This window comes from Carassius gibelio, chromosome B9 (assembly GCF_023724105.1).
Source record: "Carassius gibelio isolate Cgi1373 ecotype wild population from Czech Republic chromosome B9, carGib1.2-hapl.c, whole genome shotgun sequence".
NCBI lineage: Eukaryota > Metazoa > Chordata > Actinopteri > Cypriniformes > Cyprinidae > Carassius > Carassius gibelio.
This window is the reverse complement of record NC_068404.1, coordinates 12,427,975-12,446,156: the sequence shown is the minus strand read 5'-3', so window position 1 is coordinate 12,446,156 and position 18,182 is coordinate 12,427,975. Positions and strand designations below refer to the sequence as shown.

General features: G+C 37.4%; 1 protein-coding gene across 3 annotated transcripts; it reads right to left on the bottom strand.

Moving 5' to 3' along the window:
- Nucleotides 1–2,694: 2,694 nt before the first annotated feature.
- LOC127964744 (chromatin assembly factor 1 subunit B-like) lies at nt 2,695–17,542 on the bottom strand. Of its 3 annotated transcripts, XR_008155129.1 has the most exons (15): nt 17,379–17,542; nt 16,788–16,921; nt 16,298–16,430; nt 16,093–16,213; nt 15,554–15,657; nt 15,338–15,434; nt 15,126–15,210; nt 14,154–14,247; nt 13,865–13,934; nt 12,558–12,649; nt 12,310–12,469; nt 10,962–11,486; nt 6,632–6,711; nt 4,528–4,766; nt 2,695–3,124 (listed from the first exon to the last, which is right to left on the bottom strand). XR_008155129.1 is itself a non-coding variant. In XM_052565061.1 (14 exons), the coding sequence occupies exons 2-14, from the start codon at nt 16,911–16,913 to the stop codon at nt 4,627–4,629; spliced, it is 1,827 nt and encodes a 608-aa protein (XP_052421021.1). In that variant the 5' UTR covers nt 16,914–16,921; nt 17,379–17,542; the 3' UTR covers nt 3,997–4,626. The 3 variants fall into 3 exon arrangements, 2 of the variants coding, with proteins under 2 accessions (XP_052421021.1, XP_052421022.1); XM_052565061.1 differs by lacking the exon at nt 2,695–3,124 and having other exon boundaries at nt 3,997–4,766; XM_052565062.1 differs by lacking the exon at nt 2,695–3,124 and having other exon boundaries at nt 3,997–4,766; nt 17,372–17,501.
- Nucleotides 17,543–18,182: the final 640 nt, after the last annotated feature.

Genomic DNA, 18,182 nt, shown 5'->3' with positions numbered 1-18,182 from the left:
GTGCATTTATTTGCAATCAAGTCAACGATATCGCTGTAGATGAAGTGACCCCAACTAAGCAAGCAAGAGGCGACGGCGGCAAGGAACCGAAACTCCATCGGTGACAGAATGGAGAAAAAAACCTTGGGAGAAACCAGGCTCAGTGGGGGGGCCAGTTCTCCTCTGACCAGACGAAACCAGTAGTTCAATTCCTGCAGCAAAGTCAAATTGTGCAGAAGAATCATCTGTTTCCTGTGGTCTTGTCCTGGTGGTCCTCTGAGACAAGGTCTTTACAGGGGATCTGTATCTGGGGCTCTAGTTGTCCTGGTCTCCGCTGTCTTTCAGGGCAGTAGAGGTCCAGGTGCTGATCCACCATCTGGTCTGAAGTCCCGCAGAATTATTCTATAATTCTTTATTAATTACAAATTGGATACCTGTATTATCACTTTTCCTCAGGCTTTGCCTTACATAAAGAAATTGAATTAATGATAATGTATATAAAATACAAAAACTAATGTAAGTTATCTCAAGGCACTGGAGTCATGGTGGGGTTCCTATTGGAAGCTTATTTCTTACAAAACACACTCACAAAACATTTCACTACATAGGCAAAACCTCTATAAAATGTATTTCATTTATTAATATTGCATTTTCATACTACTACTACTATTGCTAATAACATTTATATGAAAGGGTCACAATTCAATGTAATTATGTAAAACTGTTCATTGGTAGTTACTTCATAGTTATTTTTCTTGAACCCTAACTAATAGATAATCAATAGTAGTTCTTCAGGAGGTATGACAGAATACATTAGTTATTGATTAGCTAACTGTTACTTAACATAATCATAAAATTACATTACATACTAATTAACACGTTAACAGTAGTGAGTTAAGTGTTAATGAATAATCACCTGTTAGTTCTTCAATAATTCCTTATTAGTTATGTAGTAAGTAAGAAACAGTATTCTAAAGTGTTACCCTAACTTTTACACGCAGCTTTGAGCCAAGAATTGTTTTTAAACTTAAGTCAGTTCTCAGCAGGATTCTTGAGAGTAATTCTCAGAGGCTTGATAAATATGGGCTCAGATATGCTTAAGGAGCTGTATGAAAGGGAAGGCCTGACCATGGAGGCTGTTAAAGAACTCGGGCGAGCTACAGACTATGGACTACGCATCTTTGGCTCACCTTTACTGACATTAAGGAAAAGGACATTCCCCCCCCATTTCTAATGACGGTCTGTTCAGGGATTTGGTCATGACTGTCATGGAAAAGTTCTAGGCAGCGAAACAGCAGGACCTCATAAAAGGACTGGGTTCCTAGGTCTCACCCACGCCAACTTTAACATAATAGACCTGAGTTTGATCAAGGCCTCTCATTCTCAGGCTCCTAGTAGTAGTTCCTGATTCCTTTGCTTGCCTTTGGAGGGTTTGGATGAACCGCACAATCGTATTCGCCTCTCATTGTAGCCTCTCGGCTCAGATCTTAACTGTCCCTCCACATTCAGCACCTCGGGCAGTTTTAGGTTGTGTCTTCTTGACAAGCACTTGCTTAAACACTCTGCGCTTCACAGCCTTCAGAGTTCAAGAGACAGCCCTAGGGTCATGTGTGCGTGGCCCATTTATGATGGCCTTCAAAGCCCCCACTCCAAATGGGGAGAAATCACGAGATGTCTTGGCAACTGTAGGTCAGCCGTTAAATCCAAACGTAGAATGAATAGAGGCCCTGGCAGGCTATTGGGCCGTATGGAGACGCCTGCCCGAGATCTCGCATGGGTACTACGTTCTATTCGACAAGGTTACACCATCAAATTCCAGAAAGTCACAGCATCTCATCATCTCAACCAAAGTTACATACGTAACCGAGATGTTTTGATGACACGGTTCAATTAAATGTAAACAGAGTTGTATTTATCATTAATACCATGAACATGGTTAATTTTAGAAGCATTGGGCCACATAATGGGATATTATTTTCTAAACACTTTCCAACAATTGTAGAAACAGCTGCTTTCACAGTCACTGTCTATTAGTTTACGCCTTAAAAGTAGTTTTACTTATTTGGTCTACAGTAAATCTTTGTGATAAAACTTACACAGGTCAAAAAAAAAAAAAAAAAAAAACATCACCAGTGTCTTTTTGTGTGCTACATTAAATGTGATGCATAACAGAAATTTTGCCACTGCCTAAAGTGCCTTCAATGAGCATTTAGCTAGGTAATAAGGTTGCCTGGTCTGATGAATCAAGTTGGTTCAGATAGTTTTTGTGTTGTGGCTGATCAGTATGAATGAGTTTATAAAATCAGCAAAAAAAAATAAAAAAAAAAATAAAAAATTAATATTTACAGGTGGCAGGCAATTAAGGGCAATAAAGTCTGGTGCAGTCCCTGAGGATGAGATGTGCTGAAGTATTTAAAACAGCTGGTGGCTACAGAAGACACCGACAGCTATTTTAATAGTCCCCCTCCCCTCCCATTTATCCATATTAATAAATAAAAAAATGGCAACTTGGGGAAAAATCTTAATTCAAACTTTGTAAAAAAAAAAAAAAAAAAGAAAAGATTTAAATGCATTGAGTGCAGTTTATATTACACAGAATACTGAAATGGGTTCTGAACAGGGAAAGAAAAAATTAAGTGTAAAACATGTTAATAATACAGGATACGTTACATTAAACGCTTGTGTGGTACAAAATCAAAATCTGTTAAAGACAATAAAATTGAATATGTATAATAAAATAACTTTCTACAATATTTTGATGGAATCTTTTTCTCACCTTCAATCAGTTTGAATGCAGCAAAAACCATACAACCCAGGCAAGTCATTTAACACTTTTTTTTGTCTTTTTGTTTTTTGAAGAATCACAAAATGTTCAAGCAACTCTTTACAAAAAACTGCAATCCATTACATAATTATTATTATTTGTTTTACTTCAAAAACCTCCCCATTCTTAAGTGTATTCATGAAGAAAATTCAAACAGATGGTACAAAAGTAAAACATTTCTGTCCTAAAGATAAAAAAGTAATTTAAGTCATAAGGAAGTAGTTTCTTCAGGATAATAATTACATGTATTTTTTCCCACTTCAAATAGAAAACAGATATATCATACATACACAAATAACATGCAAGTTCATAACTCCATATTAGGGATGGGCATGATTAATCGACGATCGATAATTGATCGTTAAGATTTTCCTCGATCATGTTAATTTGTTATCGATTAATCTAAAGCATTTTTTTTATCTAATGCAGGTTGCGTTGCGTAGTGCGAGTCTTCAAGCAATTAAATGAATTTCACTGTGTGGCAGCAATTAAATATTTTACCACCATGGGGCAATATTTGACACCCTACTCGGTTATCTGTGATCTTCCGTTTTGATTTCAAAGAATAATCATGAAGATGTCACGGCGAAGTGTGGCGTGGGACCATTTTGATTTAAAAAGCGAACTAGTTAACTGCAAACATTGCGATGCCGTGTTTAAGTACAACACAGCCACGACTCAAATGATCCTATGCATCCCGGCAATTTTTCATGAGGCTTTAACCCTTTCGAGTCGATTAACGCATATATGCGTTTTGAGTCATTTTCTCCTGATAACCCCTGATAAATTACACTCTCAGTTTTAATCGTACAGATAAGAGCAATACATCAATCGAATCTGTAAAGGGTCTAGTTTTTTTTTGGATACAGACATAATAACAAAAAACCTTTGTGCACTTATAAAATAAAGATAACAAACAAGGTGCGCTGTCTACAGTCTTTGTCTCCGCTGATCGTCATGTACAAACATTTCATTAAAATGAACCGTAACTCCGTGAATACTCAACGAAGAGACATGAGAGAGATATCTATAGAAAGCCTGGGATGTCTACTTTTAAACTAAACAAGTGCTTCCGAAAAACAAATATTCTGAGATAAAGTAATCCATATGAAAACAACGCAATGTCTGTTTATCATATCTTCCTTCATTATATTTAATGTGACCACGCCCCCGCGCTGAACTCGCTATTCAGATTCAAACTGAAGCGCGCGGCTTGAATACGCCCACACAGAAGAAAAGGCAGCGAGACTGTTCTTCAAGTTTTTATTTTATTTTACTGTTTGCTTCGCGATGAGAGGACTAAGACATAATTCACCCCAAAAAGATGTGATGTGGTTGATGATTTGAGAAATGGATTTCCTCAGAAAAAAGAATGAAGCACTTTATTCAGACTCAAAACGCATATATGCGTTAATCGACTCGAAAGGGTTAAGAACGCCTGCTAGCAGCTGCAGGTTCCGCTGCTTTAGAGCACTGCATATGCACGCGGATATATGTTCGGTTTGCCTGAACGTAGTTTAACTGTCTGCCACAAGTTGATCTTGTAATAAAGGTCTCACCGAGGAAAAACACGCTGTATTTTTGTATTCATTGCATTTTTTTATTATAAAAATTAAATAATTAATTATATTATAAAAATATTAATGATTAATCGATAGTCGATCGTTAATTCTCCCGACGATCGACTAAGAAAATTTAATCGAATGCCCATCCCTACTCCATATGTCCATGGGATCAGGTGTTTAAGGTTCTGGTTTATGAGTGTACTTCTTATCTGATGATGTGAGTGCTACTAAAGAGGGACAAAGCACCACAGTCAGTGTTTATGGCTCCTGGGGTTTGATGCTGGGTTTTGTGTTCACTTTGTGCTCACTGCTCTGGGCAGAACCATTGGGGACATCAGTCTTGGACCTCTTGGATTCAGGAGGTTTGCACGCTGGGTCTCTGGGGGGAGATGGTCTCTCTGTAATAAACAAATATTTATAAATGGAGGGAAGACAATGTGTACAAATATAAAAACATAATTAATTCACATGCTTCTTACACAAAAATCATCCATAGTAAATGACAGCAAAATATGCACAAATAAGGTTAAACAAGGCCTTCAAGGCAACTGAAAATGAGATGGAAAAACTAATGCTCTTCTAAACATATACAGTCATGGCCAAAAATTCCCTTGGTAAATATGATAAAAGAAGGCTGTGAAAATTCATCTGCATTGTTATCATTAATATCATTATGAAATAATCTCAAATAACCGTTGGACAAAATTATTGGCACCCCTAGAAATTCTTATGAGTAAAATATCTCTGAAGTATATTTCCATTCATATTCACAATTTTGAGCACTCCAGGGTGATTATAAACCTGAAATTATCCAGCCATGGCTTCCAGTTTCACAGAAATAGAAAGATGAGGGAAAACAAAGCCCAAATTCCCATAATCATCCATCAAAATGTGAAAAACCAAAGAATATATTTCTGATGTGCAGCAAAAGATAATTGAGCTTCACAAATTGGTGAAGTGGCTTTAAGAATATAGCTAGAGCAGTGAACATTCCCATTTCCAACATCAGGACAGTAATTAAGAATTTCCAACCAACAGAAAATGTTACAAATCTGCCTGGAAGAGAACGTGTGTCTATATCGTCCTAATCCACGGTGAGAAGGAGAGTTTGAGCGGCTAAAGACTCTCCAAATGCCACAGCTGGAACAGCACCTACATCAACACATGTTGTTTGGGAGGGTTTCAAGAAAAATTCTTCTAGCTCATCCAAAAACAAACTCCAGCATATTCAATTATCAGACATGACTGGAACTTCAAATGGGACTGGCTTCTATGATCAGATGAAACAAACAAACAAAAAAAGCTGTTTAGCAGCAAACACTGAAGATGGGTTTGGTGAAAACAGGGATAAATAGTACTCCATGTGAACAATGAAATATCCTGCTGTATTTTTGATGTTGTGGGCCTATATTTCTGCTGGAGGTCCTGGACATCGTGTTTAGACACATGGCATGATGGATTCTATCAAATACCAACAGATACAAAAATCAGTAAGTGACTGACTCTGTTAAAATCCTATAATGGGCCATGTTTGGATCGCACACTAATTCAAACACAAACCTCAAACACAACACAGAAATGGGTCACTGAGCACAAAACCAAACTTCTGCTGTAGCCATTCCAGTCCTCTGACCTGAACCCAATAATGAATGAGGAGTGAACTGAAGAGAAATAGCACCAACATGGAGCTGGGAATCTGAAGGGTCTGGAGTGATTCTGGATGAAGGAATGGTCTCTGATCTCTTGTCAGGTGTTCTCTAACCTCATCAGGCATTGTAGGAGAAAATATAAACCTGTTAAACTTGCAAATGGAGTTTCATAAAGTATTGAATAAAAGGGTGCTGTTAATTGTGGCCAATGTGTATTAGAGAAAAAAAATTATTTCATAATGATACCCCCCCCCCCCCCCCCAATATTAAATTCTTATTACCCAATGAAAGGATACATTCTTGTGAATTGTTTAATAGAAGATCAAAAGGATTAATGCAGATTTTCAGTCTTTTTTTTTTAATCATATTTACCAAGGGTGCAGATATTTTTGGCCCTGACTGTATGCATATGCATATGCATGTGTGTGTGTGTGTGTGTGTCTGTATATATATATATATATATATATATATATATATATATATATATATATATATATATATATATATATATATTTTAAAGCAAATACTTTAAAAAAAAAGGTATAAAAAAGTATTTTACAAATCTTTAAATAAAATAAACAAAACAACAGAAAGAAACAAATGGGTCTACTAACCGTGCTTGGCTTTCTCAGTGGAAGATGGGGTAACAAAAGGAGTGGGGGATTTGGATACAATTGGAGTCAGTGAAATTCGTCTGGAAGAAAAGGACATATTCGATCTATAGTGCACATTTGTTACTGCTTAGATCATGGATTTGGCTGAAACACTAAATACACATACATTCAGGGATACATGTATGGGGGGTGCCATTATAGTCACACCAAGAAAATACAGAAGTTGAACAATTACTGTCAGCTGTGTTGTCTCACAAACATTACCGATCAAAAGTTTGTCTGAACATTTTTTTTGTCTGAAAAATGCTCACAAGGCTGCATTTGTTAAAGAAAAAAAAGAAAAGAAAACCGTAATATTGTGAAATATTAAAATGTAAAACTGCTCATTTCTTTATGAATGTATTGGAAAATGTAATTTATTCCGGTGATATCAGAGCATTAATTTTCAGCAGACAGACACTACTCCAGTCTTCAGTGTCACATGATTCTTTAGAAATCATTCAGACATGAAGATTTGGTGTTAAAGAAACACTTAGTCTTATCAAAGGTAGGGCTGGACAATAATTCAATATCAATATGTATCGGGATATAATTTATTTCAATAACAGTGATCTCCGATATACATTGCCAGTAAATTATTTCCCATACATTGATTTATTTGAGGCGTTTGATTTCGTTGAATAAACACGAGTACTGCAGGTTTCATATGGTACTTTGTCATACAACAGTTGGTCTGCGCAGCGCAAACAAAGCCAAAACGTGGATATTTTAGGCAATATAAAAATCCTGGCCAGTTTGTGTCCTGGGAAAATGGCACATTTGGTCACCCTAGCTTTGATTACAGCCATTACTCGAGAAACTGCTAGTTCTACCGCTCTCACAGCACCTTCTGCTGGAAGACAATCAGTTTGCATTTAAGTCCGTCTCCAGCAAAAAAAAAAAATCTCTGTAGCAGCTCAGAGCACTTTTCATACTCTTTATACTGCTAAAGCACATTTATTTCATTCTATAAGATTAATTAGCTTACACTACCAGTTTAAAGTCTATGAACTGTAAGAATTTTATTTTTAATTTTAAATGTTTTATTTTAAAGAATTCTTCTGCTCACTATGCCTGCATTTATTTTATAAGTACAGCAAAAACAGTTAAATTTAGAAATAATTTTTAATAATAATATTTTTAAATGTAGTTCCCTTTCAAGGGAACTTCAAACTGCATCCTCAGGGGTCGCTATAGGGAACACCTCGTCGTGACCCGTGTCTGAAGCATACATTGAAAAATCACCATCAACTTAGCTGGCAACAGTCCCTGACCTCACTACCGGTGCGACTAAAGAATAAATAGGCGCCGGGAGGACACGTCACACAACATCAAGGCCTCTTCCCCCATGGGCAGGTCTATGGCAGCCATGGTGGTAGGGGAAAGACATCTGTGGGATTCGCCCTTCGAACTTTTTGGTAACTCCGTTCAGACAGGTAGTCGAGAAATTCAGGGAGGCGAAGGAGCGCCCAGCGGCCTTCAAAACCTTAATTCAAGGAAGGTCCAGGTCTCAGCCTGAACAACATAGGGCTCCTGGTCCATCTCGGTCTGAGGATCACAGACGGGTACAGAAGGCTAGTGTCGCGGCTCGCACTCCTCTCTCACCTGCAGGTAGGGGTAGGAGGAATTGCGGGTTAAAGGAAGGTAGGTAAGACCTAAGGGACGTGATCCAGACAAGGCGTCAGCACTTTCTTCCAAATCAAAGTAATACTTGAGAATTGACTCATTCCCTTTGGGGGTTTTACATCTGCCCTTATCTTCCCCTTCCTGATTCCCCTATAACAAACAGCTCCCCACCTGACTGAGGTGCATGACAACTTCTTGCATGACAGTCTCCTATGCTGGACCTATGATGTTTTTGGGTGGTTCTATGGTTTCATAGTGACCACCTTACACCTTATATACACACACACACACACACACACACACACACACACACACACACACATATATGTATATGTATTATCTTGCTTGTAGTCATGCGTGTATTAATCCTCCGTTACATTTCGCTGCAGTGTTCTTCTGGGACCTGTCAGTTTCTGTCCCATCTACGGAAGGTCCTCTGGTGATGACTCTCAAACATACTGTTTTTGGGAAGCATCATTCCACCTAATGGAGTACCACGAAAGCCCCTTAGAACAGTATCTAAAAATCCATGTTATGGTAAGTGTGCACATGAAGTCTTTGTGCACTTTCTAAAATCCACACTGTGGTAAGTTTGCATGCTAGTAAATCCTATATGGTGAGGTCTTCGCTCTCTTGAGCTGCTAAGCCCCATTGATCCTGGGTGCCACTCCACCTATGTATCCTCAGGATTCCCATTTAAACAGTGTTGCTACTTAGTAGAGTTGGGTACCGAAACCTGGTGCCTTATGGAACTGGTATGAACCGAGCCGAATCAGAACACAGATTTCAGTGCCTCTTAGATGCCTGAGCAATCGATTGAACTATTTGTCCTGGTTCTCCGAAATGTACACAAGGCGGCTTTTTTAGCAGGGCTTTAGCATTTAGCTACATAAAATGTCCACAAATCCTTGATCGCGCCAGAGTCAGTCCCCTTACATTTCATATTAAAACCAGGGCTCTAAACTAACTTTTTGCACTGGTGTGCCTAACTTTTTATTAATTTTTTTTTGACCGCATCACATTTAACACCATAGTTTTACAAGCTTAATATATGCAATAACTACTTGTAGCCTAAATGATTAACTAAAAATCTGGTCAACATAAACTTCTTTATTTGAAGTAGAGGTACGTCTTCATAGTGCACCAGAGACCCGTACGAGTTTGGGTCTGTATTTTAAATGATCTGCCGGGTCCGGGTTGGGTACGAATCTATTACTTCGGGTCCCGGGTCAGTTTAACATGGTGTGTAATACCCGTGCGATAGGAGTCAAAATTAACTTTATTTATTTAAACAATTACTTATTTAAAAAATAACAAGTGTCCCAAAGTGTACAGATAATAGTTGAGAATTTTTCTTTTTTACCTCAGCATTATTGCAGTTTGATTATTACCAATGAGATCATAGAAAGTGGCCGCTTTAACAGGCTGCATTCATGCACAGATCTATTTCGATATCAGATGTCTTTCCTGATCTGAAAACATAACTGACTGTGTGTACCTTCATCAATTTCATATAAGAGTATCTGAAAGTGCAAGTGTATTTAACCGCAGCATAAACTGAGCTTCAGGACAACAAACACAAAGCGCATGTGAAAGTCTGTCAGTGTGCGAGTTTCATGCATCTTATAGTACTGCATTCCAAACGGCATAAATTAAAGCATATCTGAAGTTAAACACGACAGGTGGAATCACAGACTGTCAAGCAATGTGCACGTCTCACAGCGGAAAAATAAACAAGCTCAGAATCGGTTCAGAAATTTTCCGAATCGATTCAGAATCTGAAAAAAATTCTACTCTGCTGTTTTCAACATCATAAATTATTTTTGAGCAGCAAATCAGAATATTATAATGATTTAGATGTGTCGGGAGTTATGATGCTAAAAATATAGCTTTGAAAAATCACAGGAATAAATTACATTAACATATTTCCAAATATAAAAGTTAGTTTTAATAATAAAAATTTCAAAATGTTACTGTTCTTGCTGTATTTTGGATCAAATAAATGCAGGCTTGGAGAACAGATTTAAAAAAAACAAAAAAAACAACAACTTTTGATTGGTAGTGAATATTAGCCTATAGTTAATAAGGTGAGTCTGAGATGATTATTTGACAGCGATTTCACATTTGTTGTTTTCATGAAGGCTAAATACAAAAAAACCTAAACATTAAATTTGAGCGTTTTTTTTTTTTTCTAAAACATTGTGTTTTAAATGAGGTGACAGACTTGGCAAATTCATTTTTCATAAGTTTGTATGCACAGACATCTGTGCCTTTCTTGCCTTGTTTTTTTAGTGTTCATATCGATATCAGAATTATATCGTATCGACCGAAATTAAGAAATATATTGTGATATAAATTTTGGGCTGATCGTCCAGCCCCAATCAAAGATAAACAATTTTAATGCTAAATATTTTTGTGGACACTGTGGTATACCGTTTCAGGATTCCTTGAACAGAATATAATTCAAAAGAATAGAATAGAATAAAGCATTTTAAAACTGGTTCTTACAGAATAGGAGTATTCATTTGTTTAAACATCCCAAAAATAAAAAATAAATAAAATAAATTTACTGACTAAAAATTAATGTTAACATTTGTTTAAAAACAAACCAACAAACAAACAAACAGCAACGACATCAAATCATACCACAGATGTGCCGCCCTACCTAGGAGTCGGTCCCTTTGGAGTTGTGGTATTTTTGGAGTTGAGGGGTCCAAGAGGAGTGCTGGGGGCTGTAAGAGGTGTCAGGGGTCCTCTGCTGGATCCAGGGGTGGAGGGAGCAGATTTGGGTGTGTTGGGGGCAGTTGCTGGTGATTTGGGGGTGCTGGGTTTGCCCCAGCCCTCCAGGGTATTGAGTGTGATCCTTCTGGGCTGAGGTTTGGTTTGCAGCGCTTTGGGTGTGTGTTTCTCTTCTGGAACAGGTACGCTGGGGGTCTTGGAGGACACAGTACCAGCTGATCCATCTTTCTCCTTTTCCTGTGCAGGTGTGTTGGTCTGGCGAGGGACTGGGGAAGCAGTCCTGCCATTGGCGGAGGATCTCTTGCCCTTCTTCTCATTAGTAGAGGATGGGGTCACCATTTCCAGTGGAGGTCGCTCCTTCAGTGGAGTGCCCAGCTCCCCTTCCTCAAATGAGACGAAGGAACAGTAGCCATCAGTGGATGAGACAGCCAAGAAAGAGCCATCACGAGACCTGTGGAACAATATCCATAACAGCAAATGTGTTAGTCAGTAACTGTTATTCCCAAAATTATTCGAAGACTCTTGATGTCTGCATTTTCTATAACCTGGACAATAAGACATCGGAGGTGAATTTCCAAGGACTTCATCACAGATAAAGACCATCTCAACAGGTCTCATCTCAACAAGTGTTTCAGGTTACCCTCTTGTGCATTAATTTTGGTGTATAAGAAAAGACAGGGTTTGGTTGCATGGGCTATATATAAATTATTGTGAATTTCCCAATAAAGCAGCAACACTGGCCATGACTTAAAGGGTTACTCCACTGCAAAATGAACATTTTGTCACCATTCACTTACTCCCATGTACCTGTAAAAGCTTTGTATGTCTTCGGAACACAATTTAAGATATTTTGGATGAAAACCGGGAGGCTTGAGACTGTCCCATAGACTGCCAAATAAATAATACTCAGAGTAGAGTCTTATCAAAAGGAAGTTGCAGAAAGTATTGAATAAAATGGTGCCATTAATTGGTACCAATGTGCATTAATAAAAATAATAATAATGAGATTTTAAAATAATAAAATTTAAGTATGTAAAACTATATCAAATGTAATAAAATTACTTTTTTATTATAATTAACAGGTTGATGAAAAAAGAATTTCTACAGACTCTATAGTTTATTTTCACATTTTTGTGTGACCAAATACACTTGGTCACTTCAGGCAACATTGGGATGCATTTTATTGACAGAAGAATCTTCCTACTATCACCATGTCAACAAACCACAAATTAAGTCATGTAAAAACACTACACCAACAAGTCTGTGAAACCTACCAGCTGAGATCACTCAGCGTGTGATAGTGGATGTTAGACACGTATCCAAAAGGCAGCTTCTGCTGTGTGTCATAAAAGAAGACGGAGTCTTCTGATGCAACTGCAAACACCAGCCGATATGGCAAATTAAACGCGTTTGACACTGGCTTCAGGGAACCATCTGTGGAACATAAAAGAACAATACTGTCTTTCCACTGCACACATGTGACATAAGCAGAACAATAGCTTGGGAAAGGTTTTTTGTGTACCTTCAGCTGTTTTTGTCCTCAGTTCATAGTAAACTGGGCTGCAGCGCACAGCCAGTGTGGCTTTAGATGGACAGGGCAGATGAGCTATGGGCCTGATACACAAATACACATCAAACACGAAGCAGGATTACACAAATCAAGACTGTGTCAGCAGTTGGGCTGAGTGATGACAACTAGAGTCCCAACATTTTATGGTTTATACCACCATTCTGTAAGCTTTTGTAAATGTTTTAAAAAATGATGAAACCTGTAATATTGTGAGATATCATTACAATTTAAAATAAATATTTTCTATTTGGATATTTACAATTTCAGTTAATTCCTGTGATAGCAAAGCTGAATTTACCACAGACATTACTCCAGTCTTCAGCGTGTCATGATCCTTCAGAAATCATTCTATTATGCTGATTTGTTGTTCAATGTTTAAAACAGTTGTGCTTATTAATACATTGTTGAAACCGTGATACATTTATCAATTTAATGAATATTTGCTGAATAAAATTAGGACTGCACGATTTATTGAAATTAAAACGCAAAGGCAATAAATCGTGATTAGGCAGAAGCTGCGATTGTCGTGTATATTTCAGTGAAGCCCGGTTCTGTGATCACAAGCAAATCTCCATCCAAAGGCCAGAGGGAGCTCTCGCGCTGAAAATCCAAATATGCCTCGAAAAAGAAAACCAGGAAGTGCCTATTGCTGCAGCTGAATAAGCAGAATATTTAACTACTTTCATTGATTCACCGTGACCAATAAACAAACGGCAATGGCCGTATATAGTTTATCCGGGTTCTTATTATAATTTTAGTCATAATATTTATTTTAAACACTCGACTGACGTTATGAAGTAAATTTGGAGTTAAAACATGTTATTAAATGTGATATTTTCACGTGCTCTCCGATGGAGCAGCATTTACTACACAGTCATAATACACTGAGAAGAAACAGCTGTCATAATCGAGACCAATTTAGTCCATTTCATAATCCTACAATTATATCGTCTGCGATTATGAATCTGATTTTACATAGCTTGTCAGAGAACTACGGCTCTGTGTAGTAAATGCTGCTCCACCTGAAAACAAGTGATGAAGATTTACTGCTAATCACAGAACCGATTTACTGACTAAATGCACAGGACAATAGCGATTAATCGCGTCCAATCTGTATTAATCGTGCAAACTTTAAATAAAAGTTTGCATTTCTTTGAAAAAAAAAAAAAAAACTTACTGACCCCATGCTTTAATCATTTGATTGGCAGTGTATATGTGATAAATATGCATAGCTTTACAACATCAAACAAAACACAAACCTCTTAAAGCTTTTTCTGGAGAATACGTATGTTGTGTTTGTGACATTCTCTCCAGCTTCGACACACCCAGCTAAAAATAAAATGAGTAAATAAATACAATTATTTTTTTTAGCTACACAAGGAATATACAAGGTAATGGACAAAAAATAAATAAAAACAAGTTACAAAGCACACTGATTGTGTTGAATAACGTTCTTAAAACATAAAAGTTTGTTAGAATAACTACTCACATACATAACGTAGGCATACACAGTATACACACATGTAAAAAAAGAAGAAAGATGTGTACCTGGTGCAAGGAGGAATGACCCATCCGGTGTGAATGTGAGACGTCTGAAGAACGATCTCATACTGTCATCGTGGAACATTCTGTAGTTCTTCACCTGTATAAAGGAGAGTAATTTAAACCACAACAATACTTTTTTTTCCAACTTAAAAGTAAAAACAACACACTGGCTACATTTACATGCACCCAAATAATCCGTTTGTAATCGGATTGGCGGCTCAATCGGACTGAAAAACGTTCATCTAAACACCTTAATAAATCCGATTGAGTTTGATCCAAATGAAATTTCGATCGGATTGAAGGGGGTGGTTTATTCCTCTTCTAATACGATTGAGCGTGCATGTAAACAATCAAACTAATTGAACCATAAAACTAAAAGTACTGCACATGTGCAATGATGCAGAAATAATGTAATGACGTATGATGAACGAGCAGGTCTTCCTTTTGAAGGAAAGTGTTGTATAAATGCGTGTACGGTTATTATAAAACTCCTTTCACTCGGCCACTGTGAAGTGAGCAGGACAACCTTGTTTTAGAGACTCATCCACAGGCAACCCGTTTTGGGCGCGGCGAGGGTTTTTTGTTTTTTTTTGCAAGATAAATATGAGCAGCACAGCAGTTTATATGTATATTTATCCATAAAAGGGTAAATAGTAAAACAAATAAAGAAACCGTGTAGGAGAGTGGTTATTATGTGCAAACTGTGAGAAACTATGTATTATCTGTGTCACTTTCACTGTTTGAGCTGTGTGCACGTCAAAAAATCTATTCCGATTTGTAGCTTGTGACATATAAATCCACACATCAACACAATCACTTTATTTAGCGTTCATGTAAACACTACAATCAGATTCATCAATCGTAATGAATTCAGTCCAATTGAACCAAAAAGTGTTCAGGTGTTCAGATCATCTCTTAATTAATATCATCTTTATTACTAAAAAAAGGCCAACTGATTATCCCAGTGACACTCACCTCTCCCTCTGCAGCGGCAGATGAAGTCATCTTGCTCACACTGTAAGCTTTTTTCCTGTTGTGAGCACTGTACACACGCATCACCCTAAGACACAGAATTTACATGCTGTCAGTATGCAAAACCATGTTAATTATATGTCATTATATGACTCTAGACTATGATAATCTGTAATGGATTGAAATTAAGCAGTTATTAAAATCTACACACTAACCTGTCACAGCTTAATGTGCTGATGTACTGTCCAAGAGGGTCCCATGTTACTCCTTGCACATAGCTCTTATGATCATTAAAAATGCACATCTTTTGACCTGCAAACAAAACAGGCACTGAATTCAATAATCATTGTCATAATTGATCCTGTCACATATCACATCTATAAAAACAAAAATACATATGCAATTCATTAGTCTTGCTTCAGGTTTCATACCCTTGTTGACATCCCACATGATAGCAGTGTTGTCCACAGATCCCGAAACCATGAAATTCCCATCACTGGTCCATGAGATATCATATACATCCTCAATATGTCCCCTAACAAACACAGGCAACAACATGAGCATTTCACATTCTACAAAAAGTAAATGACTTAAAGTTGCAATGAAATGCAATCAGTGGCACATATTTTCTTTGATATTCTGACATAATAATAATAATAATCAAGGACAGGGACTTGATTTATGCAGTGGTTGCTGATTGTATGGAGGCAGATCATCTGAGTGTGAGCCTGCAGAAATTTGGAGGATTTATGTAGACTAAATGATTGAAAAGTCCAGCATACATTAACAGAGAGAAGTCTCATTTCACCAGAAGTCTTGGACATTTTGAAAAAAAATTACAAATCTCGAAAAAACAAACAATTAAAACATTTTGATAAGATGCATTGTGCACAAGATTAATAACATCCATTTATAAAACAGATCATGTGAATTTACAGATCATTTGAATTTTTATATATAAATAAAAGACCTCAGCGTTTTGACGACACTCCAGCTCTCTTTATTGAGCTGATCATTTTCATCTTCCTGAAAGGTCGGGGTTTGTTCAGGCTCCTTATTGTCATTCAGTTTCCAAAGCAAGATTGCAGCATCTTGAGAAACAGAAATTTAATTAAACCATTTACAGACACTACAAGCAATTTCAACAAACTTACCAGGGTAAAGTTTAAACTCACCATCCCCTCCAGAAGCCAAGACCTCAGTGGTGGGTGAGAACCGCACTACGTTCACTGCTTTAGTGTGTCGGGCCAAGTTAGACAAAAACTCAACAACCGCCTTCCCATCAGGCCCTTTATCCACACGCCACATCTGAAAGAGAGCAGCTCTCATCTTATAATCTATATCAGTCATCAGTGTTAACTTAAAGAGATACCTATGATGTATTAAAAAACGTGACATGACATATAGTATGGTGCGCTGCATTTAACCCATCCAAAGTGCAGACACACAGCAGTGGGCAGCCATTTATGCCGCAGCACCCGGGAAGCAAGATGGGGGCTCTGTGCCTTGCTCAAGGGCACCTCAGTCATGGTATTGCTGTACACACACTCCCCCCAACTACAATTCCTGCCAGCCCGAGACTCAAACTTGCAACCTTTGTATTGCGAGTCCAACTCTCTAACCATTAGGCCACGACTTCCCCGTGGCAGGCAGAGGATCTCTTACCCGTACTGTGGTGTCCACTCCAGCTGTAGCGAGCCGCTCTATCTTTCCCTCACCGCTCTGCTGGAAATCTAGACTGTACACCGGCTCCTTATTATGCCAGGCAATCTCACAGGTTACCACCTTCATCCTGACACCTGATGGACAAGGACATAAAGAAATACAGATATTCTGATCATGCATTGAGATGAAGGCAGGAATATCAGGGAAATAATGAGGGGAAACACAAAAACTGACACCGAAAAACAAAAATCAACTTCACAAAAGGAAAACACTTTTGTCACGTAACTGAAATCGTGGATATGAAAGCATTGCTATGATTCTTTAATAAACAAAACAAACACTGAAGCCATTTAGGCTTAAAAGTGCATAATTTATGAACACAAAAACAAACTATTTAAAACTAACGTGGCAATAAACGTTCTCGTAAACAGTAACATTAATGTGGAACAAATAACTATAACCTGGGATTATAAACGAATATCATGTGTAATACATACCTACCTAACACAGAAAAAATTATATAAACTGCACGTAATGTTAATCAGTAACAGATGAAGCCACAATGCGTTTAATTAAAAACTTACCACTCACCTCGATAAGTTACAAAAGTTGTTTAACAATTGATACACAGTTGCTCTGTGTACAGTATCTCTCCCGCTCTCACCCAAACAGACGCTTTTCCCGCGCAGCTTTCCGAGAATGAGCACTTCCGGATTCTAGGGTTGCCAGATCCCACATCAAAAATCCGACGTCGGACCGAGACTTCCCTCCTTTATTATAGTGTGATTTGTACAAATAAAAACGGTATGTAAATTTTTGCTTGGCAGAATTTTTGCTCATTTATTAATTGCAAACCCTTAAGACTTTGGTTCATCTTTAAAACAAAAGTGAAGGTATTTTTAGAGACTTCTGGCCCTCCACTGAAAGTCCATGCAACCATTGATGATTACACACACAGTACAAGTATATTACACACATATTACGTATACAGAAACTATATATTTTTTTTTTATTTTACCCAAATTCTTTGCAATCTTGCATTGAGAAATGTTATTTCTAAATGGTTTGATAACCCTTTCATTATGTTTGGCAAACAGTAGTAAGCCACAATCTTTCTTAGATTGCAAAAGACTGATACTTTGATGGAAGGTTTTTTTTTTTCTTCCAATCATGATACCCACACATATCACCAACAATCCACCTGCTTATTGTGGAATGTTTTATAACAGTTTAACTTGAATATTTGAATATTTTTTGTGAAGCGTTACAGCATTCAAAATGAAAATGTATTTATACATCTACAAAATACATCAAGATGGTCAGTGAAAACAATGGAAACCTGTTTCTTTGAATGTTTTATCAGTTAAATAAGAGTTAAAGATAATTAACAAATCA

What these genes read in the sequence shown, in the direction of transcription:
- LOC127964744 (XM_052565061.1), bottom strand. Translation starts at nt 16,913, where the DNA reads ATGAAGGTGGTAACCTGTGAGATTGCCTGGCATAATAAGGAGCCGGTG. An exon ending in TCCAGAAAAAGCTTTAAGAG is followed by an intron (nt 12,650 to 13,864) that starts GTTTGTGTTTTG and finishes TTTGTGTATCAG; the next exon opens with GCCCATAGCTCATCTGCCCT. An exon ending in ACGCTGAGTGATCTCAGCTG is followed by an intron (nt 11,487 to 12,309) that starts GTAGGTTTCACA and finishes ATTGTTCCACAG; the next exon opens with GTCTCGTGATGGCTCTTTCT.